This window comes from Nelumbo lutea, chromosome 5, assembly GCF_056320005.1.
Source record: "Nelumbo lutea isolate HS-2025 chromosome 5, American lotus-T2T, whole genome shotgun sequence".
In the NCBI taxonomy this organism is placed as follows: domain Eukaryota; kingdom Viridiplantae; phylum Streptophyta; class Magnoliopsida; order Proteales; family Nelumbonaceae; genus Nelumbo; species Nelumbo lutea.
Window position 1 is genome coordinate 4546527 of NC_142688.1, and position 24902 is coordinate 4571428.

A 24902-nucleotide genomic window follows, 5' to 3' on the forward strand; every position below is an offset into this window, starting at 1 on the left:
CATACCAACTCAATTCATTGACATACCTATAATCCCCACTACTCGAGAAATAAAAATTTCTAGGTAAAACTCAAAAAAGGGAACAACCTGGAGACCACATTCGATTCGCATGCAAGTTCTGCCAAATAGTGCAAGAGATATTTTGCACTGATCTTCCTTATTTTGATGTATCACTCTGAATCACCTACCCACAAACTTTTCCTAGATCCCTACCCATGACACTAATACCTTGTATTGGAGATATCTTTCCATGAATTACAAGGGGGAATGCGTTAGTTCGATTAGGTTTTAAGGCACAACCTTTAACCTACTTTGTAAGGGTTGGTTTTAAAGGGATGAGAGATCCATCATATGGATGCCCACAAGTTGCGGAATAGGGTGGGCGAATTTCAAAAATTTATCTCCTTTCAATTGGGAATCGTATTTCTTATTTTAGAAAAATCATATTTTTCAAGGATCAATCTTGAACCATTAATCGAACCAGATTTGAAACGAAAAGTAGGAAAGGGATATACCTGATACAGATAAATAATATCTCTCAATGGAGGTGTTCATGCCCAAAGAAGATCACCAAAAACTGCTCCATTGAAGATGACACAGTGGATGGAGGAGCAGAATCAGTAGGGTCCATCCCACGAACCGAATACTTCAGCAAAAATCCAATGGAGGCAATGAGCACAACTTCCTATCAGCCTTTTGAAGATGACACAGTGGATGGAGGAGCAGAATCAGTAGGGTCCATCCCACGAACCGAATACTTCAACAAGAATCCAATGGAGGCAATGAGCACAACTTCCTATCAGCCTTTCAGCAAACATTGATGTCAAGATCCAATCTTGACCACTCCTACAATGTTGGAGAACGAACTGGCAGTATGGCGGCGACAAGAAGGGATCACAAGGAGAAGGCGCAGTTACACTGTGTATTCTTCTCTCTGTAATTCGAGATCTAGTATTTCTGGAATTTCGGAGATGGTTTTGATGGTTTGCCCCCTCCTGCTTTTATAGGCTCAAAGAGATCAGCTCCTGATCCTATCAGGAGTTTCCTAATTCAGATCATTATCTGAATTTGGACTCTCTTTAAGTGATAAGGATGAGACCCTTATCTTATCTACAGATTAGATCGGCCTTCTCCTGATCTTATCAGGAGGTTTCCAAATTTGAATTCAGATCTGGTATCTCTGAGTGGATAGGATAGGACTCTATCCTATCTGTTGATTTAATCCTAGATCCACCCCTTCTATTTAACTAATTAAAAGGACCAATTCGAAATGGGCTTCAGGCCCAATAAGTCCATGTGCTCAAAACTACTTCCAAACTGTTGCCCAGTTGGGCTTCTTTGTATGGCGTGGGACCCAAGCATTGATCTACACATCAGCCACATGGGTTCGGCCCAGCCTTTGTTACAAGGTCTGGACGAATACACTGTTATGGACAGTGCACCCCCTGAAACCCATCACATGGGCTTCTATTAGGCCCAACACATACATTAAGTGGTCCCTGGGCCAAGCCATCTTATAAAACCCAGGGACTGTGGGCAAATGCAAGATTAGCCCATCAAGCATTACCCTCAGTGGCTTTACACTTAACCTCTCAGCCCATAATGATCAAACATTGCCCGACAAGAGAGGGCCTCTCCCTCGGCTACAAGGAACAGCATTGCACTCTCTACTTATATGGATCCCGAGAATTAAAACCTTTTGCAAACATTTTAAAAACTGTAATATATATATACTTTTATATCTCATATAAAATATATTTTACAAAACAAATCTCAACGATTGAAATCGGCTACCGGCAATCTTGGTTTCCATAAGAGAGAGTGCATGCTCGATCATTACCTTTGTCCGACAAAGGGGTTGATCCTGTCACTATGATCTCCTACTCAGATGAATTCTCAGACTGTCCCAACATACCCAGGTTTTGACCCCCGCTAAGGATCTCACTGATTGGTACATCAAAGACAGCCCAATCCGACACCTAGTACAATATCATAATCGAGTCTAGGGGTTAGGTGTAACTTTCTAGTTTTGCCCATTAATCTCCAAGGCTTAGGGCAATACTGAAAATCTGGTCCAGTTCAAAGATTCAATTAATCCTACACTGCATGTGCTTTGGGTCTCACCCTGGCGGCTGAAACAAGCCACCCCAACCGACTTGGTGGCACATCAGTGTCAGTCTTATCAAGATAGGTCTCCCCAGACTGATTCACTGGCTGTGAACATTCTAAACTAACACGAGTCTCATTAAGTGTCCAATTTAAGTGTATAAAACAGAAGCAGACCACAAGAACATGAATCAAATATACATTTTATTCATTTTCAATAAATGTTAAAAGTACATCATTCTGATTGGAGCTAAGGGCATACAAAGACTGTCTAACAGGTTCTGTGTTTTTATAACCTAAACCTGCCCTATGAAGTTGATTCAGGCTTTGGGTAAATTTTGTAGTTATTATTCATTACCTTACTTATTATACACATCCAAATATTAAAATAAAAATAAATGGTCAAATCACTTAAGTGACTTAATGGTTTGTGGGTAGGGGATTAAGTTTAAAGTAGGCCTGTCAATGAATTGGGTTTGGATAGAACTAAAATTGATTCGACAAGAAATATTAAGAAATTGGAACTGAACTAGATCCTATAGGGTTTTTAATTTTAGGATTATAGCAGATAAGTTCAACTTTTGGGCCCTAATATCAATAAAATTAACATTTTTAAAAAATTTTCAAAAATATGTTAACTTTTTAAAAATAATATCAAATAAGGGTAAAAAGACTGTTCATCTTCTTCCTTTTGTAGGTCATTTATTAGCGCCGCTGGCTCCGCCTACCTCCGTCACTTTTGCACACCTCTAGCAATGCGTCCACCCACCTCCGCCTCTGCCTCTGCCCAACGCCACCACATCTACTCGACGGCAGCCCTGGTGGATGGTAGACTAACGCAGTTGCCGCCTCTTCCTTCGCCCACCTCCAGAGGTGGAGTGGAGGTGGGTGGAGGCATTGGCGATGACACCAATAAATGATCTACAAGAGGAAAAAGATGAACAATAATTTTGCTCTCATTTGATATTATTTTTAAAAAGTTAACTTATTTTTAAAATTTTATTAAAATTATTATTTTTATTGATATTATGACCAAAAAGTTGCGATTATATCCTATAATCCCTTTAATTTTAGCCCTGAAACCAAGACGTTATGGACATGATTATAATAAACTTGCGGAAAACATTATACACTATACAGCATTGTTTTATAATTTTGTATTATTATTATTGAAATTTAAAAATACCTATTAAATAATTATATAAATTACAACAAAATCAACAAAAATTACCTTCGTAAGCATGCGACTATAAAGAAAAAATTGGCTGTCAAAGCTCGATAGCCTGCGCTCTCAAAAGTACTCTCGTCGTTTGACACGTTAAAACTTCAACAAAATGTGTAACGTACAAGCAAAAAGAGACCTGTTGACAGCCAAAGCTTTGGCTGCTAGGTAGTAACATGAAAAATCGAACAACAGTTTAACGCTCTTTTTAATTTTTATAAATTTGTAAAGGTAAAATTACGAAGTGCCAAACTGAAAAAGTTTAGAGGTGCCTGTACCAGTAATATTCTCCCTTTATTTATTTTCTTTTTTATTATTTCTTCTTTTTTTCCATTGCGTTAATCTCAAAACTTTGTATTGGTGTCTACAGCTAAAACCTCCACTCCCTCCCGCGATCGATCGACGATTCGAGTACGGGTTTCTTGTCACTTTCTCTCTTTCTGTTCTGCTCCTGTATTTTATTTATATTTGTTTTCTTTTTGTTTTTGTTTCTATGTGTACTCCATGATGTTTAGCTTGGGTTTAAGAATTTTAGGGTTTTTTGATCACATTATTGGTTTTATTGTTTACTTCTTTTTTTTAACCTGAATTTCAATGTCGTAACCGTTTATGTTGATGACATCCTTTAGAAGACTAGGGCTTCAGTCACTGATCGTGTGTGCAGCGAACAAGTTAGCATCGAATGTTGCTATACGAAACTCCTTTGCTTCGCATAAAGTTTTGAAACTTCTTCTTTAAATGTATATCTGATGAAGAGTGGACCTTTGTTCTAGAGAAGTCTAACAATTGTTCGTAGGTTTTCAATGGTTGAAAGTTGAAACCTCGAAGGGAGTCTTTGGCATGAAATGTCAAGCTGTGCTGCATGGAGTCAGAAGGGGATGCGATGGTAGGAGAGAGGCGCTTAACTCATAAGAACCCAATATTCACTTTAATGGCCCTGTGGGGTTTGTCTCTGACTAGAAACGGCACACGGATTTCCAAACACTCATTGATAGTAGAAACACTGAAACTGTGTCCAGCTATTCAGGTCTAAATTTGAGATTTTTTTTTTCCTCAGAAAGATGACTGTAGAAGGGTGGTTTTGATCTCTGAAGGACTTCTCTTTCCATCTTTCCGTTAATGGAGAAATTGACTCTCCATTGAATTTCTTTTAGGGACCTTTTGCAGAGTGCCAGAGAACCAACATAAAACAAAATTAAAATGTGCCGCTGCCTTTTTTTTGTCCTTTTGGAGCTAAGTCTTGAGAAAAGAAACCATGTCATCCTTATGATTTATAGGAACGGCAATATCTTGTATCAACCACTTTTTCAATAGTTCATTGGTCAAGTTGACTACTTTGAAAAACTTTTCTGTTGCACCCTATGATGCCCAGGTTTTGATAAGGACACCGATACAGTAAGGGAAACAGGGAAATAACCTGGCATTTGTGAAAAGACTAGGCACAGATGAAGGAATGGGTGTCGGAGTTGTATCCATTTTCTAAAATACAACTAAAATCACTAACCCCTTATTTTTCTTATTGACTGTTGTCTCTACTAACAAGCTATTACTCTACTTCATAATACATAATTACATAGTTGTCAGCTTATTACTTCATATCTTCCTTATTTTTATTTATTATATGCTTTGAACTCTGCAATATATGTTGGTCAATTTAATGGTATAGTGCCAGGCTAGTTGAAGCTACCTTTTCCAATTTCCACTAAAATAGTGCTCCCCACCCCCACCCCCCCTCCCCCCAGTTCAATGAGGTTATATTCAAAATGCATGTTGGAATACCTGGGCCATGTGCCTACTCATATACATACTGTATCCTGTGGACACTGGTATACTGGTCATGTACAGGTATTAGGCTATGCCTTGTCTTGTTTCAGCTTGTTTCCTCCTACCTTTCCCTTCATTCTATCTCCATGGGTCTGACCTCCAAAATTTGGGACTCTATCTAATGTTTGCCTATTATCTTCTGATAACTGTGACTGCTATTGGCAGTTAATAGTAATTGAGAAGAAAGAGAGACTGTCAATAATATCGGTAGAAGTCTCCAAGGTCTGAAGAGGGGATTGTTGACAGACTAAAACAAACCGAATGCTATCCAAACTTGTATTGGTAAATATACCCACTTGAAATCAATTGTTAGCCCACCAAAGACTTCAATCATTACTATTGCATCAAAGGTATTGCGACAATATAACCCTGATGGCATTGTGGCAAGAGTCCGAATGCCTGAACCTTTGAACCTACTTAAAAATGTGTGCAATGATATAGGAAATATGAGACAATAGAGAATTGGTTTGGGAGACAGGCAGCGGACCAGGTCAGATACTGCTTCCTTCTTGATGGTATGTTCCATGATAGCAACATGGGAGAGGATTTGGAATGATAGTCTTTTAAGGTCTTTCACTGCTTTCTTCTGGGTGACTTAGTTGAAGCACTTGGAGAGAGAGAGATATTTGGAAATCTTTCTGTGTATCTTTTAATATTATCCCTTATCATATTTCTTCTCTTCACCTGTGGGTGTGTGTGTGTGTGTGTGTGTGTGTTTTGTTGGGGAAGAGGAATGTTTAAATGTTTCAAATTTGGAGCCCAAGACTTGAAAAAAAAAAAAAAGCTTCTTGGTCCATGAGGAATGACAGATATTCTTTAACAGTTGGAGAACGATTGTTGGGTTTTTTGTGTTTTATTTTGTTTGTAGATATCTGCCGTGCAAGAAACTATTGCTTTAGTAATGGGTCTTATGTCCTCCCTCCATTCATTTCCTTAAGATTTTCTCTGTTCCTTTGTGTTCAAATGGTATTTCTGGAATTCAGTATGCAGCGCATGGGTTAGTTTGCTACCTACATGTTTTGTTGATTTGGTGTGAACATGATGGCGTTTACTTGGAATATGTTTGGTTTCGTTTGTTATGCATGTGTTTTATATAACACCTTCCTCATAAAAAACAGTAATAATAAGATCTGTCTCACAAAAATCTATCTTAATTGTAGATTCACAAGTCATATATTATTGTTGATGGCTGGTCGGTCCAGTAAACAACAATCTAAGCACGATCAGTCAAGGGCTAAATGGACAGCTTCCCTTACCAAGATACTTGCTGACTTAATGGTCGAGCAGGTTCTAAAGGGGAATAGACCAAATAATTCGTTTGGAAAAAAAGCATGGAAATGTATATGTGATGACTTCCATAAAAAAACGGGATTGAAATGGGATAAGGAGCAATTGAAGAACCGTTATGGTGTTTTGAGGAGACAGTATGTTACTGTCAAATCACTTCTTGATCAAAGTGGCTTTAGTTGGGATGAATCCCGATGTGCAGTAATAGCAAAGGATGAAGTGTGGGATAAATACATAAAGGTAAGTTGTCCCTTTTATCTAAAGATCATTTCAGTTTTTATAACTATTGTTGAATTTCTTACAAATCATACTTGCAGGCACACCCAGATGCTGAGACAGTTAGAAATAATGGTTGTCCAATTTACAAACAGCTTTGCATAATATTCTCAGAATCTGGGGCCAATGGGGGATATGATCAGTCAATCCATCAGGTTGAGTTGGATGATGGTACTCCTAGGTTGGTGCGAGGACCAGAGGCTGCAAGCATGTCTGTTGATCCTGGAGCAGCATCATTTGCACCAGAGGATTCTTCATCACACTCAGAAGAGGACATTGACATGTCAAATGGACAGAACAAAGGTCGATCAGCGACACCACCTAGTACTGGTCGTCGCAAAAGAAGCCGTAAAGGAATTGATGATGTTATGTCAGAAGCGATATTAGAGATGGCAGCTGCATCAAAGTTGAGGACAGCAGCTGCAGCACAGATTAACGAGCAATTTTCTATAAGCAATTGCATCAAAGCATTGGATGAGATGCAAGGAGTTGATGACCACATCTACTTTGCTGCTTTAGACCTGTTCGACAGCCCCAATGCAAGGGAAACATTCATATCTCTTAAAAGTGAGAAGAGATTGATATGGTTGAAGGGCAAGTGCTGCAGCATTCCTTCCAGTTCTATGGAATGAGGAATTCAATACGCCTTGTAATTCTACACCGTTGTATGTAATGTACCGCCCACTAGGCTTAATACCTGTTTGAGCCGTCTTATTTGTTTAGTATAGCAGCTTTTTTCTCTACATGACAGAAGTTATCTATAACTGACACATCCAAGTCCAAGGGGTTAGATGGTGCAAATCGGAATTTCCCCACGAAAAACAGCTCTTGAAATTCTGTAGTAGAATATTGGAATGAATACGATACCGGGATGTGGTTTTTCATGTGGCTAAGTACTGTCATGAGATGATGAACACGCACAGGTTAGGACCCGTGGATTTCCATCTCAACTGCCAACTGCCGGCATACAAGGTCGACCAGGAAAATCTCTCTAATTTGTGTTTTTTTTTTTTTTTTTTTACTTCGTGTCGTGATTTGCGAACAGGTTCAGTTCATACCAGTAGTACTTAAACGGATGCCCATTCATTGAAGTGGGCCTAATTTTATAGAAAAAACATATCCCACTACACTAGTTGCAATGCCCAACCTATTATCTTGGCTGTAACTGTAAGTTCGCTGCTTGGTAGGGAAGAGAAAATGTAGAAACAAGGACTTGAAACTTGAAAGAGCCTTTCATTTCAAATAGGAAGAGATGGGAATTCAAATTGAAAGATGAACTCATGAAAGGATCCAACAAACAAAGTAATATTAAGGGCCCATTCAGTCAATGGGTTCAACGGGATTTTGGTTGTCATTGACCAAGGTATATCCATGTTCTTTATTTTCAGATTTATATGTTGTCTATTAAAAATTTATTTTTCTTGATCACTTGTCCCATCTCCTAGGTAAGTTCCCATTGACCAAGATATATCCATGTTTTTTTTTTTCAGATTAATATGGGATCGATGGAAATTTTTTTTCCTTGATATCACTAATCGGAATAAGTGATATCCGTCTCCTAGATAAGTAACTTTTAATCTTTTCTAGGGGAGAGGGGAGTTGCCAACACTTTGATGGGCCAAAATCACTCCTTTTAATAATGATTTTTTATGACTAAAACGGTTATTATCTTATTTATTTGAGAAGTAAAAGAACATTAGTGCATTTATCGGGATAAATATTTTTCAGGAAACACTTACCCTGATTCAGTAACTTCCCAAAAAACGAATGAGACAACTCCAAGGCCAAGGAAATCCTGAGTTCTGAGCAGCCAGCCTAGTTGTAAACTTTTATACAAATCAGGCCTACTGCCTATAGTTTACCAGTCAGCTATGGAATTTTGGGGTGAGATCCATCAGCACTCAGCAGACGCTCTACTGGCGAGCCTTGGCCGTAGAAGACTTTCGGCTTAGCAATAAGATCATGGGAGTTATATCTCACATCACCACAAGTCCATAAAAATAGAGTTAAGACAGATCCAATTGAGAAAAGCCTCTTGAAATTTTTTTCTTGAAAAGAGACGAGAAAACACCCTAGTGACCCACTGTTACATAAGAAAAGCAAATAGTAAGTTATAAACCCAAACATACACTCCAATTCCTTCCTTACATGGTAAATTCCCAATAACTTTCTATCCTGTACCAGGGTAATAATCCAAACCCATCCATCGAATTCTCGTATCTTCTTCACTCAGATTAGCTTGTCACCACCTTTCAAGGAAATGCCCCTATTTTTTCAAAATGGGCTGCAAATATATACGAAAGATAACAAATGCGTTTAATTCAACTTCTTAAGGTAATATTCTCTTCACTTCATTGCCCTTATCATCGTTCTTGGGTCGATTGGACACTGATTCAAAGGCTTGCATACACACATTGGAAAAGCCTGTCATCGCCTGAAAGACGTTTGGAAATCCCATCTGCAGGTTGTTCAGTGTTGTTGCTCTCATCACGCTCACCAATTTCTCATGCTTTGTCTTCTCCTCTTCAGCTTTTAATCTCAGAATCTCCACCTTTGCTCGCTTCTCTGCAACTGGGTCTCTATGTCGCACAGATGTTTTGGGCATTGAGAACGGGCCATACTTGCATTCTAAAGATCTAAATTCAACTACCTTCTTTTCAAGCTCTTTAAATGCAGCCTCGGACTTTTTCTTTTGCTTCTGCTCTTCTGCCTGCTGAACCACAACTGCGTGAATTACTGTTAAGAGGCTTTTTATCCCTTCTGATGCCACTTTGTCTGGAACCCTATCCAGTGCAAGCTGCCATTCTTCACAGAAAGAGTATATTGCCGACTTCTGTTTGGTTTTGGTTAGAAAGTCATCGTTGAATTGGAAGAGGCTGACCCGGAGCCATCCTGTGAGGGAATGGATATAGTCTCTTTGGGTTTGGACAAGGTTGCAGAAGGCTAAGTGCCATTGCTGGACCTCGAGCTCCAGCTGGAGAGTTGATTGCCGATGAATTTCAGAGGTGACATCTTTAGTTGCAATATTGATATTCAGGAATTTCAGCTGTTCAACTATGTGAGTTTGCACCTGGTGACACTGATACATGCTTCTCCACATGCACATCAATCTGCAATTTCATGAAATTAGATCATGAATTAGAATATTAGATGATGGCCTATGGGCATCATGCTTGTGAGGAAAATTACAGGTGCTCATAAATGATAGACCAATATATGAGGTTGCCAGGGAACAATAGAAGCTACCATACCATGGATGTCATTCTAAACATTGATTCTTTTCAGATGATAAGAATGATTATTATGATTTCTTTGGCCCTTGATGGAAACAAGAAAAAGAATATCTGGAATAAATTGCTATAGAACATTGCAAGGAAAATGTATTTCAATTTATTTGATTTCATCAACGAGGTTCAATGGCATCTAAAATCTAAATTACTTATTTCACCAGCTGTTTAATAAACACATCTCTTTGTACCTGGTTCTTGAATTATTTCATGTTTGTATGCTTGTTCATATCATCTTTTAACTGTGTATCCTGGCGGTTAAATTATCAATAAGAATTTAGTTCTCTATATTCAAATCATTTCGATTAAGACTTAATTCTCTTTTCTTCGCTGTTTGTTTTTAATCCCATAAAGGAGATGAAAATCCAATTTAGGTTATCACAACCAGACCAAGAGGAAAGAAGGTTAAAAAGACTGACCCTTTCACAAGTTCAAGGAGCTGCGGGTAGAGTTCTGTCTCCCTGAGTCTGACGATTTCAGCAGAAGTAGTTTCTATAGCCTGAGAAGCCACAGTCATTCTTGACTCCAACTTTTCAATCTCTTTCTTGCACTTGTCAATCTTCACATAATCAGTCCCTTTCACCTCTTGCTTCCTAAATTGGGTCACCCTCTTCTTATGCTCAATCTTCAGAGTCTCAGCATTCTATGATGGAAAAATAATACATAAACAGATAAAAACATGTTTATACATTGAAAGGCAATGTGCATTCACCATCTTTATTCCAAAGACAAAATGTTCAGGTCATTTCCGAGCCCAGAACAGAACAGAGAAAAAGGAAAGAAATGAATGCTTGTGCAAGTGAGGGAGCTCGTCTTGTTGTTTTTTCATGGGAAACTTTGCCTTTGCGATTTTCCCAAAAGGACAATTGAGAAGCTCAGGAAGAAACAACATGAAGAGAGAGGTAGTCTATGTTCAACAGACGAAAGAAACAGAAAAATATCTTAGATAAAAGAGATGATGATATACGATCAGTACCTTGACCTCCTGGTACAGTTTCTTCTCCCAAGCGTAGATCCTTTCTACGGTGGAAGAATGGCTGAAATGGGGAACACCTCCACAACCAATATCAACTCCAATTTTTTCCTCAACCATCCTACCATAACTGCTCGATTTCGAATTCAAGCCCCATGTCCATGGCAATGGATTCAGACTCCTTCCGTAGTTGTAAACCTTCCCTGGAAACGTACCGGTAGAGATTAAGGAATTTAGTAAGCTAATAGATAGCACAGAAATTGGAGAAAAATCAAATACCCAGATCACAAGAGGCGACGTACCTGTTGTTTTCTGCGTAGAAAAACTAAAATTTGATACTTGTAAGAGCAATGAGACACGGCCTCCAGCGTCGGCTGCCTTGAGGAAATATTCATCAAGCTCTTTAATAATCTCAACAAGATCTTTACTGTTCCTTGAAACCACCATAGCAAGCTCGCTTGTGGTATCTTTTGAATACGCACTGACGACAGAAGGGGGAGCAGCCACACAGGCTCCAGCGGTAGTGGTAGCAGCGACCTCCGAAGCGGTTGTGGTGGCTTCCCATTCCTCTTCAGTGACAGACCTTGACGAAGCGGGGACAAATGGATCCCAGAAATCCCAGCTTGAAGGTGGCGGTGGAGGAGGAGGTAGAGCCGGCGAGGCAGTGACAGAAGTCCAGTTATCGGAACTTGGGCTCATAGGTACTGGTGGAGGGGGTGGCGGAGTCGGCGGCGGAAGTGGCGGGGAAGGGAGAACAGGGGGCAGGTGGTGTTGGGGATTGTGGTGACGGTGGAGACTGGTTTCAGCGTTAGCGAACTGCAGCAGAGCAGAACCAGTACCTCGAAGGGAGCGAAGATACATGGCATGTGCTGCAGAGAAGGCTTGTCTGGCCATTACAAACTGCTTCATGTACCTCTGTCGAGCCTTGCAACGCGAAACCATCTCTTCTTTCTCCACTCTTGAATAACAGCAACCCATCTCCTTCTTCTTCTTCTTCTTCTTCTTCTTCTTCAAACCAAAAAAAAAAAAATTGCTCTACAGTTGTTGCTAAAGCTCCAGTCAAAATTCCTCGGTTTACTATTCTTGTCGTTTTTCTTTTTCCTTCGAAGTGGAACAGAAACGTTTCTTTTCCTCTAGAGTTCCTTCCGAGGCGTTCTTCGTTCTGATTTGATCGGAAGAAAAATTGCTTGTTGTGTCTCTGAAACCTCATTAACAACTGGATTTGTCGTCATCACCATTAGCATCTTCTTCTTCTTCTTTTACTGCAAAACTTCTATTTTTGCCCCTGAAACTCTATAAACAAACAAATATCTTTATTCATAGTGATGATACTTCCCCCTTGTAATAGAGCGTAGGTGAGTCCTTCGTCCCTTTCTCTGTTATCCTCTATAACCTGCCTCGCCAGTCGCCACTATCTTTTCCTACTTGCTTTGCTAGAGAGCTTTAAAATATTGCCGTCGTTGTTCCCTAAACCTCTGCTAGTGGCCTGGTGCTGGGCCGACTAGACGCACTCTTGCTGTAAATGGAGTTTGGTCAAACTTGGGTGAGGAGGGATGGAGACTTGGAGAGCAACAGAGCGGCAGATCAACAGTTTCTGGGATGTATACAGACAATGAGTATCGGGCAGAGTGCAGGACACTTGCTATTTTATTTATTCGAAATTTATTAGACTAAAATACCCTTGACATCATAGCATCTACACCTCAGTTCCTCACCCCTAAAATGATTCAATAAATTCTTTGTTGCCAACCTCCGGCGTCATGTCTAGATGCTGCAAACCAGTCGTCAGCTTATGCTCATATTATGAAAATGTTGCAGATTTGTTTGGTCAGTCTACACTCTCAACGGCCATGTCAGTCTTAATTTGGAAACGAGCTTAATTTGGCAAGGGGTCAAAACTGGCATCGAGAGGAGAATTTTGGGAAGATATTGGGATAAGGATGGGTATTTTGGGAAAATAAAGCTGTCCATGCGGGAGCTTTGCCTTTTTCTTAGGGAACTGTGCTAGTGGAAACAGCAAGCATTTTATTGGGGCAGTTGCAAACTTGCAATTGCTTTATTTTTGGGCGGGTTGGATCCGGTTGAAGGTAAACCCGGACCAACCTTAAAGGTGCGATCTTTGGTTCGAGCCTCAGGCCCAACCTTAAAGCAAACTTGCAATTGCTTTATTTTTGGGCAGAGTTAGTTGGATTTTGGCGGGTTGGCCGGGTTTGAGAGAATTTATGTATATAGTTTTATATGAACATTTTTTTATTGGGATTATGGATAAATTTAAGAGTAGGATTTATTAAATATTTGTATTTTATATTTTTTAAATTGATGTATATTTTTAGTATTAGTTAATCATCGAATATTTAACTATTGACTAATTACACATTTTTTAGTTAAATTGGCATTTTATTCATTGATTTTTCAATTAATTGTTTATTAGTTTATTAATTTTAAGTAAATAATTAGTACTTTATTTAATATTAAATATTTATTCTAGATAAACTATATTTATTTAATTTTTATTAATTAATTATGTTTTATTTACTTATTACTTTTTTAGTTTCACTCAATTGTTTAATTAAATCTTTTTTGCTCTATTTTTAATTTTCTATGTCCATCTTTAAGGGTAAATTTGTAAAGCAACCATACTTTAAAACTCAGGGTTTAGGTTTCAAATTAGCCTTCTCTAAATTATCATAAGAAGCAAAAGACGATCTTCTACTATTACGAGGCGGTGGCGTATTTTCAGAAAATGGTGCCTTTTTCTGTTTGAAATCGTTGTTGTCAAGTAGAAAGTTTTATGGAGCAACAACTTCTTTTTCTGTTTGGTACCAATGCTCTAGGAAACGTTTTCTGCACTTCTATCCATTATCCAGTGTCACATCACTGTCTTGTTGACAATAACGAGCTACAGTTCCAGGAAACACCAAAATTGGTATTGCTCCAAGCCATGTTTTCTCGATTTTCAAGGCATCGCTTAGAACACAGTTTTCTACGAAAAAACAGTTCCAAACAAATGATTGTTTCCTGGAGTACCATTTTTTCCTACATGACGCTGATGTGACACCGTTGCTCCAGGAAACGGCTACAATGTCAAACAGCCGCTAGGTATCAGAAAAACAAGACCCCAATTAGGGAAGATGGTAAGGATTGTGGAAGAAATGGTTTTAGAAGTCCCCGCTAAAGGACCACCCTATTTACATACAGGGGAACTATGCATGTGAGTTCATGCGTGCTTGGAAGAAGAGTTTCTACTTTCTAGAACATTCTCAAGTTGGTTAGGATTTAGGCAATTTTGAGAGTGTTTATTTGAAAAAAAAAATGTTTATTGAATAAGTGCTTAAATACAATAGTTTATTCTAATAAGCACGAGCATTTGGTGAAAAAGCACTTATTTCCCAACGCTTATTGGTGTGGTTATGATAATAATTCCTTAAGTTGACTCGGTAGTAATATGAATCAAGTCATAGAGTGAAGATCAAACTACTGAATTCACATGTGTGCCCCACATAGGGCAATTTTGTCCGCATAGGATTGCAAATAGATCAAATCAAAATGGATGTTGGTATTATCTAAATTTAATCCATTTATATTCAAATTTGAATCACTTGTTGTCCATTAGATTTTAAATGAATTCAGATTGCAATTTGATATTGAATGCCATTGACAAATATAACTCAAAATGATAGAAATTTTATATACTATTAAAAAAATAAACTAAAATTAATTTTAACATTACATATCTTGAAAATAACTGAAAATAACTTGTTGGAAACTTTAACATGTGACTACTTAAGACAATGCTGGTATTACAAGGGATCAAATTTGAATTTAAATATGGACAAATAGGTAAGTTTTGCACAATAATTATATTAAACCAACATGAAAATGAACCAACCAACTGATGGTAGTTCAAATGCCACTGCCACTACTAGGGTAGAGGGGTTAAGACAAGGATGGAGGATGGGCTAAAAAAGTAAGGCTCACGTGAAAAAGAGTACTATATATATATATATATATATATATATATATAAGTGTGGATGTAGAGTGAAAGTTTTTTTTGGACTAAAAATATCTTATATTTTTGTTGTCTAATAAAGGGCATAAAAGACATTTTATTATGGTTTTAATGACTTTTTTAATGGCTATTAAAATGCCCATACGTGTATATTTAGTCAATCTCTAATTGCAATAGTTGAAAATATAATATAAATTATTAGCTTTTATCTCATTTAATCCCCTCTCATTAACTCTTATACTTAAGGCATTAATTCATATTTTTTCTTAATAAATTATATATTTAAGTTATTCTTACTAATAAATGTTACTAATTAAATTTATGTTAATATTTTTTAAGAATATAAACCTATATAGTTTAAAACTAACTGAAAAAACACAAACGGAAAAGTATGGACATGCCCATTGTAGATATTTGAATTCCACTACATACCTATAAAAATTCAAATTGTCAACTACCTCCATTCTATACACCACCCATTGAATTGGCATAAATTCCAAGTTGGCACCTACCCTAACTGTACTTTGGGCCTAAGAATTTTGACCCTAGGCTGAACTGCTGTTCTCCTAAAAACAAAACCATTATTTATCAAGTAATGGCTAAATAATTCAACCAACCAAATCAAATTGATCAACCTATGAAGTAAATATACAAAATTACAGAAACGTAAAAAAAAATCAAACACGTTTATGATTTTTTATTAATCAAATTAAAAAATAAGTGTAATAAAAAAATTGTTTTTATTGATGATAAAAACAATATACATAATTTAGGACTAACCGAAAATGAAATTATTTTACTATTTGACAAAGATCAATAGTTCATCTTTTGGATTTAATGTGTTAACCTTTAATGTCATTAATAAATAATAAAAATAATAGAATATAAAAATACAAAAAATTAAAAAAATACATATTTTTTGCAAAAAAATAAGTGTGGCATATCAAAATTATTTTTAACATAGAAATGCAAAAGAACTATAAAAAATTGAAATCATCTATAATTCTATATTTACATTACTATTAAAAGTATGAATAAGATTGTGAAACTTTCTTTTGATTAGCCCCTTTAATTGTGAGGTTTAAATTGTAAATTGAACTACTACTTTTCACCTAATTCAATTCTCTTTATTTAAACCTTACGTTTTTTATAAATGAACAAAAAATAGATACACTTGCAAGGTAAAACATTACAAAAACAATCTAGCCACAAAAGTAGACCTACCAATGACACTTGAAACTTTACAACTTTATCACATATTTGGACAAGGTGTTCATGTAATCATATTTGGATTTGACAATCTGCACCCAATTAATAATAAAAAATAAAAAATGCATAAAATTTTGGATAAATTATTAATATCATTATCATCACATAGAATTCACACACACACACACACACACACACACACTATATATATATATATATATATATATATATATATATATATATATATATACATACAAGGTTTTGCATTTAACCCTACATTTGGTAAGGGGACAAACACTGAATTGAAGCAAATTTGTACTATGGTTCAGATTTGCAGGCATTTGGTAATAACACGTTTTTGTATTGAAAGTGACAACATTTTTTTTTAATGACATGTTTGCATTCAAAATGGGAGCAAAGTTTGATTCCCAAAATAGGATGCAAACTTTGCGCTTAAAGTTGATTAACGTGAAAAAAGTAGATTCCAATGTTAAAATTTGTGTTTGTACCCATCACAACAAACATGTTTGGTAAGAGAGCAAAATTTGTCAATACAAAACCAAATCAACTTTGCATTTTCATGAACTGTTCATATTGCATTTATACTTTTACCAACAGCAGCCCATAATTTACACTCTTACTTGATACAAAGTTTGTACTTTTTCTCATTTGCACTCACTAGCAGTGTAAGTTTTGCATCTCAAAACCGGATGCAGAATACCACCTTCTTCCTATCCCAATTCTCTCTCATATAACGTGGGGGCTACATCATCTTGCTCCCTACCTTACTCCCAAACAAATAATGCTCCCACCTCAGTTCTCTTGCATACAAAGTGGGACCAAACTATTTTACTTCCTATTATACTTTTCACAAATAAACATGACAAGGCCAAATATAAAACAAAAATAAGCTAGATTCACACTCAGCCTATTTGCATTTCATTACATTTACACCAGTGCAAATGAAAATTGCACCACAAGGAAACACAACTTATGGTTCAAAATTTTGATATGATATGCCCCATATTAATAACTTTTGGAAACCCCAAATAAGAAGTGTTTTAGAATTTGGACACTTTCAGATAAGCCTAAAAAGACCCCTAAAACATTTAAAAGAACTAACGTTGTGTTTGTAAATTTATTTGCACTAGTACAAAATGCATGGGAGTGCAAATGTCAAAATACATATTCTTATTTAATTTTGTTTTGGGTTTTACTTTATTCTGCTTCGTCTTAATTAATTCCATTTATACTGAAATCAAACAAAATAAGTTAAAATTTAAAATAAAAATAGGTCAAAATATACACTCAAATCATTTACACCAAATTTACTTAAATTGCAATTAAATACAGCCTAAAGAAAAAATTCTGAAGTATCGAAACACCCGATGTCTGTTCGTACGTATCCATACTTTAAACCTAAATGCACTCTACCTATTTGTACTCCTTTCAAACTGAGCTGAGCTTAAGTTAAGGTCGTGATTCAGAGAATGAGAAAAAGCCCACGAGGCAAAGAATCTGGATTCTGGACGCTCCATAAAACATACGGACGACAATGGACATAAGTCATAACTATCTGTTTATTTATTATTTTTTGGCTCAAACTTTCATAACTATTTTGATATTATTATCTATCATGACAAATATGACAATTTTATCTTTTCTTTTTTCGTGATGTAAAATGGAGGAGGATAGACGTGAGAATTGGATTTGGATTGGTCAGAAGCGTGGATGACGAAACCGTTCGTTCTAACTTCGTGGGCCGAAGCCCAATATAAGAATAAGGAGGTCAGACAGACCGGCTTCACGTAAATCTGCCATCATCTACTGTCCGATTGGAATAAGCAATGTATGTGAACCCCAAGTTTAATCTAATCTGGATATCTGGTGGTTTTCAGGCAAGCTCTCACATGAGACCGGTCTCAGAAAATAAGTTTCAAAGAAAATGAGAAAGAACAAAAAGAAATGGGGATCCCCAACTTTTCTTTTCTTTTCCTTTTTTTTTTTTTGTTTTTATTTTAATGGAAAAACTACCAATAACAGCCCAAACAGTATCTCCAGATCCTTCACCCATTTCTTCGCTGAGCTGGCTTTCTTTGGTTCTCTCGAAAACTCACCAAGGCTAAACCTAATCAATCCTTTGCTTCTTGTTTCGGTATTCGAATCCATTGCTTCAGTCCAATAGTCATCGGCTTGGAGTTCCCTCTCTTGAATTCTATAAGTTGTTGAGGTCCAATTCCGGTTCTCGCTCCTCGCTCTTCGGTTCCTTTTCTTGCTTTCCTGCGCCATTTTGAGCGAGTGGAAATGGCGGGGCCTGTAGTTGACGCGGAATACCTCAAGCAAATTGAGAAGGCTCGTCGGGATCTGCGTGCGCTCATCTCCAGCAAAAACTGTGCGCCTATCATGCTTCGTTTGGCGTAAGTGCTCATTTTTATCTTCTTCCTGGCTTAATGTTCAATTGGTTCTCTCCTAACTTCTCTCTGTTAGTTCTATACTTCTGTGTGTGTGTGTGTTTTCAATTGGATTTTTGTCTTCACGGGTTTTTTCTTAGTTTTTGGGTTTATCTACTTCCTTGTAGCTGACTCTTTTTTTCTTCATTAATTTTCTGTATATTTTTTAGGTATTGTATCAATAGTTTGTCCTTGTTTTTCATGTCTGTTAAGTGTCATCTCATTTTGTTCCGTCTCTGTCGTGGCAATTGGGTCTTGGTCTTATACTTAAATTCCCAAATTGTAGATTATTTACTTCTTTTTCTTACTTATTCGAGAGTTGTAAGTATATGTTTGCTGATTCCAATTTATTCGAGAGTTGCTGTATAGAATTATGCCTTAAAATTTTTATTCATTACAAATATGAGAACTCCTGATTCCATTTTAAGTTAGGAGTGCTTTGGTGTTAGTTGTATTTGAATCCGAATAGTCCAGCCCGCTCATTTGAAGACCCTTGTTAAATACTTGCTGTTCTTTGAACTTATTTATCAAAAACAAAAAAGTTGTTTTATTTCATCATATACTTATTTGTGCTTAGTGTTTAATCGTCCTCATGTAGATAGTTTCAGAAAGAAAAAAATGCCTTCATGTAGCTAGTGGATGATACCATCTCACTTGAATTTTACAATATTTATTGGATGACCATATTAATTAATATTAGGGGCAATTTTGTTATCGTAGGTGGCATGATGCAGGCACTTATGATGCTTCGTCTAAGACAGGTGGCCCTAATGGCTCAATTAGGAATGAGGAAGAGTACAGGCATGGCGCAAACAATGGCTTAAAAATAGCAATTGATCTTTGTGGTGAGCTTTGCTATTCACTATGTTCAGTGTCTCCAAGCTGAACATTTGGGGTACATGATAATTGATGACTTTGCAATTTAGGGATTTTAATTTACTGTTACATCTTATCATTTTCATTAAAGGATTTATTCTAGGAGCTTAGTAAAGCATGCACAGATCAGTAATGTCTTATGTGTTTCTGTTCATAGACTAGAAACAAATCCGGAGAACCATGCACCTTTGGACTAGAGGAAGAAAAGACAGAAATTCTAACTAAATGCTTAAATTGATTACTGTAAAGAAAACGACTAAGGAGAAACCTAGTTGATTAGCTTTAGTTGTATGAAGTTAAAAGAGATTGACGCCTGTCATGGCTACAGAAATGATCATTCATGAGCCTGGGTATTCTTAGAAGTTCTCCTCTTAAAATATAAGTTAGTTGTGGTGGCTATGCATTTTTGGAGAAGAAGTGGTATGAAAAGAAATTGATTGTAAAGGAATACACCTGTACTTGTAGATCAGAACCACTTGTCTTGATAATAGAAATCATGAGACATCAAAAGAAATGTGCTGTCGGAGAATTTTGCAATGTTGTATCTGTTGATCCTTGCCAACTTGGGGATCTTTCAAGTTTCAAGTTCCAACAGGGCATCATGGAAATGTCTATGTTTAGGGAAGTGTCTAACAGAGGATATCTTAGCAAGAAAAGGTCTGAGTGTGGAACCTAGCAGATGTATAATGTGTAGGGGAGCTTCCGAAGATTTGGATCATCTTCTTATTCATTGCAGACTGGCTAGAAGTTTATGGGCAAAACTACTTGGTCTTTTTGAAGTTCAGTTTTGTTTTCCAAATAATCTGGCCGACTATTATGGAGTTGGCAGCTGAAGGGCTTATGTAAAGAAGGTAAGGCGATATGGGAAGTAGGGCCAGCAACAGTGGTATGGATTATTTGAGTGGAAAGAAATAGATGGTTATTTGAAAACAACCACAGATCAGATGAATGCCCTGTTGAAAGAATTTTGGGGTAAATTGTATTCTTGGGTGGGAACACATAAAAAGCTTTAGCAGTAAACCTTAATAGTTATTTTTTTGAGTACAGTTCTCTTTTTGTATCTATGCGCACAGGATAGAAATGTATAGAGAATACATGGACCACTGCACAGTGCCTTGCTGTGCAGATTGGTGTTTTTTGCTGTTTTATGAGTAATACAATACTTTCTCTCTCTCAAAAAAAAAGGGGGGGGGGGGGAACTGCCATTCACTACAAACCACAAAATTTATTGAAATGCACTTTTGCCTTTTTTTTTTTTTTTCTGAATTTAGTCATCTCTTGGTTTGATTGATTTTGAGAGAAATGTATAATCAAGATAAAAATGTAATGTTTATACTTTCAACCAATGTAAAGAATACACATGTACCATAAGCACCTAACTTATTCAATCTGCCTGATTTTGGTATTATGGTGATTTAAAGTTGATGTGTAAGCATAGACTTGTGTGTGTGTGTGTGTGTGTATTTTCTCTTATTCATATGCTTTGTTTATTGTACTATTTGTCACAAGTGTCAAATAATTGATACCAGGATTTTCCCCTAAAGCATAGATTTTATTGAGGTACTGGCCCTGTTGAGTTGATGACCGCCTTCATGTGAATCTAAGTAGTCTTCCATTCATCAGGTGTTATAAATGTATCAGCAATTTTTTGTTTTTATCAAAGTAATTATGAAATATTAGTGCCCAAATTTAAATGAAGCAATTGCCTCATAAAAATAATTTGATTTAGGAGATTCAAAAGTTGTCAAAACCTAAACAATGAAATCATATCTGAAATTTGACATAATCTGATTGGGTTAGAGTGGATAACAATTGCCTATCAAACATTGCTGTATTAGAAATGTTAAAAGTAGTCTTCAATATGTTCTTTTTCATAACAGTTTTACAGATATGGTCATGCATAACCTAAACTAAGTTAAAAGTAGATTATGGTCATGCATAATCTAAGTAGTCCAACTATTTTTGATCGATAAGAATATCCAGTTTTGCATGAGTTGGAAGTTAAAATTGTAGTGTATTTATAAAAAAAGTTACAATTGTTGTATTTTTAACAGTTTGTTCCTTTATTTCTGATTTCAGAGGAAGTGAAGGCAAAATATCCAAAGATTACATATGCGGACCTGTATCAGGTGATTGTAGGAGGAATCTGATTGTGATTTTGTTATTTGAAAAGTTCTCATGATCCAATATGACATCTGAAATTTTATATAGTATGTACCTTTGGTTTACCTGCATAATTTCTTGAGTGGAAGGAATAAGAGTATGGCATCTGAAATTTTATATAAGGCCTTCAGTTTGCCTGCATAATTTCTTGGGTAGAAGGAATGAGATAATGGAGCAAGAATTACACTGCTGTGAAAAATTAATAAAAAGTATTAGCTAAACAGGAGAGCAATGAAATCACTATCTTCTTTGATCTTCCTTTCTGACTGTTGATTCAAGTAAGAGTTTTGTTAATCCATGAAACTTGTATTTTCTACTTTGTGTGCTTAGGAACCCCAGTTGTTATAATAATGTTAAGTTAGATAACATGGATCTCCAGATTCATGACTAGAATTACACAATGCACTTCCCTATTAAATATGATGGAAGATGTCTGACACTGGTATCTTGATATGAAATACTAAAAGATGTTTTGAACCATTCATATTATTTGGCATGCTAAATGTGAACGCCAGTGGTTCACCTTTGCATGAACCACTTTTGATTAAATATCTATATTGTTTTGAAGAACGAGTCTTTTTCCTTTTTGATAATTTGAAAATTGAGCAACTCATTTTAAATGCATTGCAATTGCAGCTTGCTGGGGTTGTTGCTGTTGAGGTTACCGGAGGCCCCACCATTGATTTTGTTCCTGGTAGAAAGGTACACTAATACTGCTTATCATGGGAGAAACAGCTTATTATCTAGTTACTTCTGTTACTAACCATTTCGGTATTTCTATCAGGACTCAAATATTTCTCCCAAAGAAGGGCGCCTTCCAGATGCAAAACAAGGTTTCAAAACTCCACCTTAATATATTCCTATTCCTATTTGAACTCCAACCTGTTTGTTACTTCCATAGGCTTCATTAAAAAAAGCAATGGTTGTTCTAAGGAGTGCATATGGACCACATTTACCCCAAGAGAACTTGGGCATATCTCTTTGGGCTGGTCAGGGACCTGAAGATGAGGGTTGATGCATAAATCATTTGATCTTGGGATTGCCTCTTAGAAGAAAGTGAGTTTAGGCATTTGCCCATCTTGCTAGTGATTGGGGCCTGATAAGAGCTACTAGATGTGGGTAATTAATGGCACCTTACTTTTACAGCACACGTCCATGCCAACACTCTTTCCCAACTCGAGGACAAAAATAATTGTTTGCTGTAGGTGTGAAATTAAACTGAGATATCTGAGATGAGTTTGCTGTAGGTGTAAAACATTTGAGGGATGTCTTTTATCGGATGGGTCTATCGGACAAAGATATTGTGGCACTATCTGGGGGTCACACACTGGTACTAATCTCTGCATGTTTGTATCTAAAATCCCGGATGTTTATATGTGCCTGATGTATCAAAGCTAACATAGTTTGGTTGATTTTGGTATTTCAGGGAAGGGCACACCCAGAAAGATCAGGCTTTGATGGACCATGGACCAAGGAGCCACTCAAATTTGATAATTCCTATTTTGTGTAAGATATTAATGTGAACTCGAGTGACTTTTACGGGTATATTTATTTCATACAGTGATTGTTTATAAATATTGTAATCAGGGAGTTGTTGAAAGGGGAATCAGAAGGACTATTGAAGCTTCCAACAGACAAAGCATTGTTGGAGGTTCCTGAGTTCCGTCGTTATGTCGAGCTGTATGCAAAGGTAATATTATCTGTTATTGTGACTTAAAAAAAGTAACCATAGTTGAGCATTTTTCTTTTGTATGGACCATTTCTGGAAATGGAAATGTACATGATAAATGTTTGTTGTGTTTACTCCCTCAAATATTACATTTAGGTCCAAAATATTGATACAATACACCACGTATTGGTATCTGAAGGCACGGCACACAGCATGGGTGGATTAACACGATGCTGTTCAGGACCTATGGCTGCAGTCATGACCACCATTAAAAGTTTTGACTGCCGGCATAGGTCCACTAATTGCTATTATTCATCCAAACATTTTGACGTTTTTATAGGTTGTTTCAATAGTCTGGAGTCTTTGGACCACTTACATGTATACTACATTGATGGCCCAAACTTGTTGGATCTATGGATTTTTCCCAAAATATTAGAAAATTACAAAAATTATAAAACAATATTTTTATATGTTATAAATGATTTTCATTGTAGGAAAGAACTATAATGGATAACTCATTGATCTAAGAAAAAGTTGTCACAAATGAATATTTTTATTAATTTTTAAGAAAAACCAAAGTTTAGAAAATAATTTATTTTGTTACTCTAAACGATTTCATGCTAAGAGAGCTATAATAAGATATAACATTTAACCCAAAAGGAAAAAAAAACTCATTGATGTAACCATTTGATGTGTGTTTTATATGAATTTTTAGTTTGATTGAAGCTCAAACACTGGTTGATGTATATTTTCATGTAAACTATTAAAATGTGCATTTATACCTTATTTATAGTTATTTCAACATTAGATTCAGGGTTATTTTCTACTGTATTCATGATTATCCCCAAAGTGTATCAAACTTGTTAGAGCTTTCCGATATGATACGCGATACTGATATTTTGAAGATTTTGGGAATTTGCAGCTTGAATAAACTAAGTGGGAGTGCTAGTCAAGAAGATTTTGAGAGTTCTAATACTGGACCTTTTCACTTTGGCAGGATGAGGATGCGTTTTTCAGAGACTATGCTGAATCACACAAAAAACTTTCGGAATTAGGGTTTTCCCCCAAGGTGGAGGCAAAAAATAATACTGCAATATTGGCGCAAAGTGCTGTGGGAGTGGCAGTTGCAGCAGCAGTTGTGATCCTGAGTTACCTTTATGAAGTTAATAGAAGGATCAAGTGAAAAGGTGGTTTGATACACGTTCTTTGGACATGTCAATTATCCTAGAAAGAGTTGGTGGAATGTGGCACATATCCAGCCAGGACAAAGAAGGCTGCTCATATTTTCTATTGATAATATTAATAATAAAACCTATATTATCTGCTTGATCAAAGTCATACACCAATTTGTGACATTGACCCACAAGCTAGTGATAAAATAGTTCAGCTCCCTTTGCAACAACGCTACTCGTTCACAAACACCAAATTGAATTTATCTGGCGGCTCTCTTCACAAATTACAGCAGTAGCTTGAGTTTTTAATTGACAACTATGGTTCGTTTTCAAGTTGTCGGAATGGGGAAGGGATAATAGTGCTTCAACTGTGTCAGGA

At 36.5% G+C, this 24902-nt stretch overlaps 3 protein-coding genes across 5 annotated transcripts; 2 read left to right on the plus strand and 1 right to left on the minus strand.

The window, feature by feature from the left end:
• The first annotated feature begins 3458 nt into the window (after positions 1-3458).
• On the plus strand, positions 3459-7596 carry LOC148849941 (L10-interacting MYB domain-containing protein-like). 3 transcript variants are annotated; one of them, XM_088947843.1, is made up of 4 exons: positions 3459-3559; positions 3699-3739; positions 6313-6679; positions 6757-7596. In XM_088947843.1, exons 3-4 carry the CDS (start codon positions 6338-6340, stop codon positions 7345-7347), a joined length of 933 nt encoding a protein of 310 aa, XP_088803969.1. In that variant the 5' UTR covers positions 3459-3559; positions 3699-3739; positions 6313-6337; the 3' UTR covers positions 7348-7596. The 3 variants fall into 3 exon arrangements, with proteins under 3 accessions (XP_088803969.1, XP_088803968.1, XP_088803967.1); XM_088947842.1 differs by having other exon boundaries at positions 3521-3596; XM_088947841.1 differs by having other exon boundaries at positions 3554-3608.
• A 1140-nt stretch (positions 7597-8736) lies between these two features.
• Positions 8737-12600, minus strand: LOC148849942 (protein ALTERED PHOSPHATE STARVATION RESPONSE 1-like). The gene is made up of 4 exons (XM_088942520.1): positions 11278-12600; positions 10979-11178; positions 10422-10645; positions 8737-9825 (listed from the first exon to the last, which is right to left on the minus strand). Exons 1-4 carry the CDS (start codon positions 11951-11953, stop codon positions 9045-9047), a joined length of 1881 nt encoding a protein of 626 aa, XP_088798646.1. The 5' UTR covers positions 11954-12600; the 3' UTR covers positions 8737-9044.
• A 5239-nt stretch (positions 12601-17839) lies between these two features.
• APX3 (ascorbate peroxidase 3) lies at positions 17840-24685 on the plus strand. Its single transcript, XM_088944042.1, has 9 exons — positions 17840-18610; positions 19364-19488; positions 21599-21648; positions 22319-22384; positions 22467-22515; positions 22930-23012; positions 23109-23188; positions 23270-23372; positions 24349-24685. Exons 1-9 carry the CDS (start codon positions 18498-18500, stop codon positions 24532-24534), a joined length of 855 nt encoding a protein of 284 aa, XP_088800168.1. The 5' UTR covers positions 17840-18497; the 3' UTR covers positions 24535-24685.
• Positions 24686-24902: the final 217 nt, after the last annotated feature.

Coding starts and splice junctions, on each gene's coding strand:
- LOC148849941 (XM_088947843.1), top strand. CDS start 6,338: ATGGCTGGTCGGTCCAGTAAACAACAATCTAAGCACGATCAGTCAAGG. Junction 6,680..6,756: donor TGTGGGATAAATACATAAAG/GTAAGTTGTCCC, acceptor TCATACTTGCAG/GCACACCCAGATGCTGAGAC.
- LOC148849942 (XM_088942520.1), bottom strand. CDS start 11,953: ATGGGTTGCTGTTATTCAAGAGTGGAGAAAGAAGAGATGGTTTCGCGT. Junction 11,179..11,277: donor TTCTACGCAGAAAACAACAG/GTACGTCGCCTC, acceptor GTACGTTTCCAG/GGAAGGTTTACAACTACGGA. Junction 9,826..10,421: donor CTCCTTGAACTTGTGAAAGG/GTCAGTCTTTTT, acceptor ATGAAATTGCAG/ATTGATGTGCATGTGGAGAA.
- APX3 (XM_088944042.1), top strand. CDS start 18,498: ATGGCGGGGCCTGTAGTTGACGCGGAATACCTCAAGCAAATTGAGAAG. Junction 21,649..22,318: donor CATATGCGGACCTGTATCAG/GTGATTGTAGGA, acceptor TTGCAATTGCAG/CTTGCTGGGGTTGTTGCTGT. Junction 22,385..22,466: donor ATTTTGTTCCTGGTAGAAAG/GTACACTAATAC, acceptor TATTTCTATCAG/GACTCAAATATTTCTCCCAA.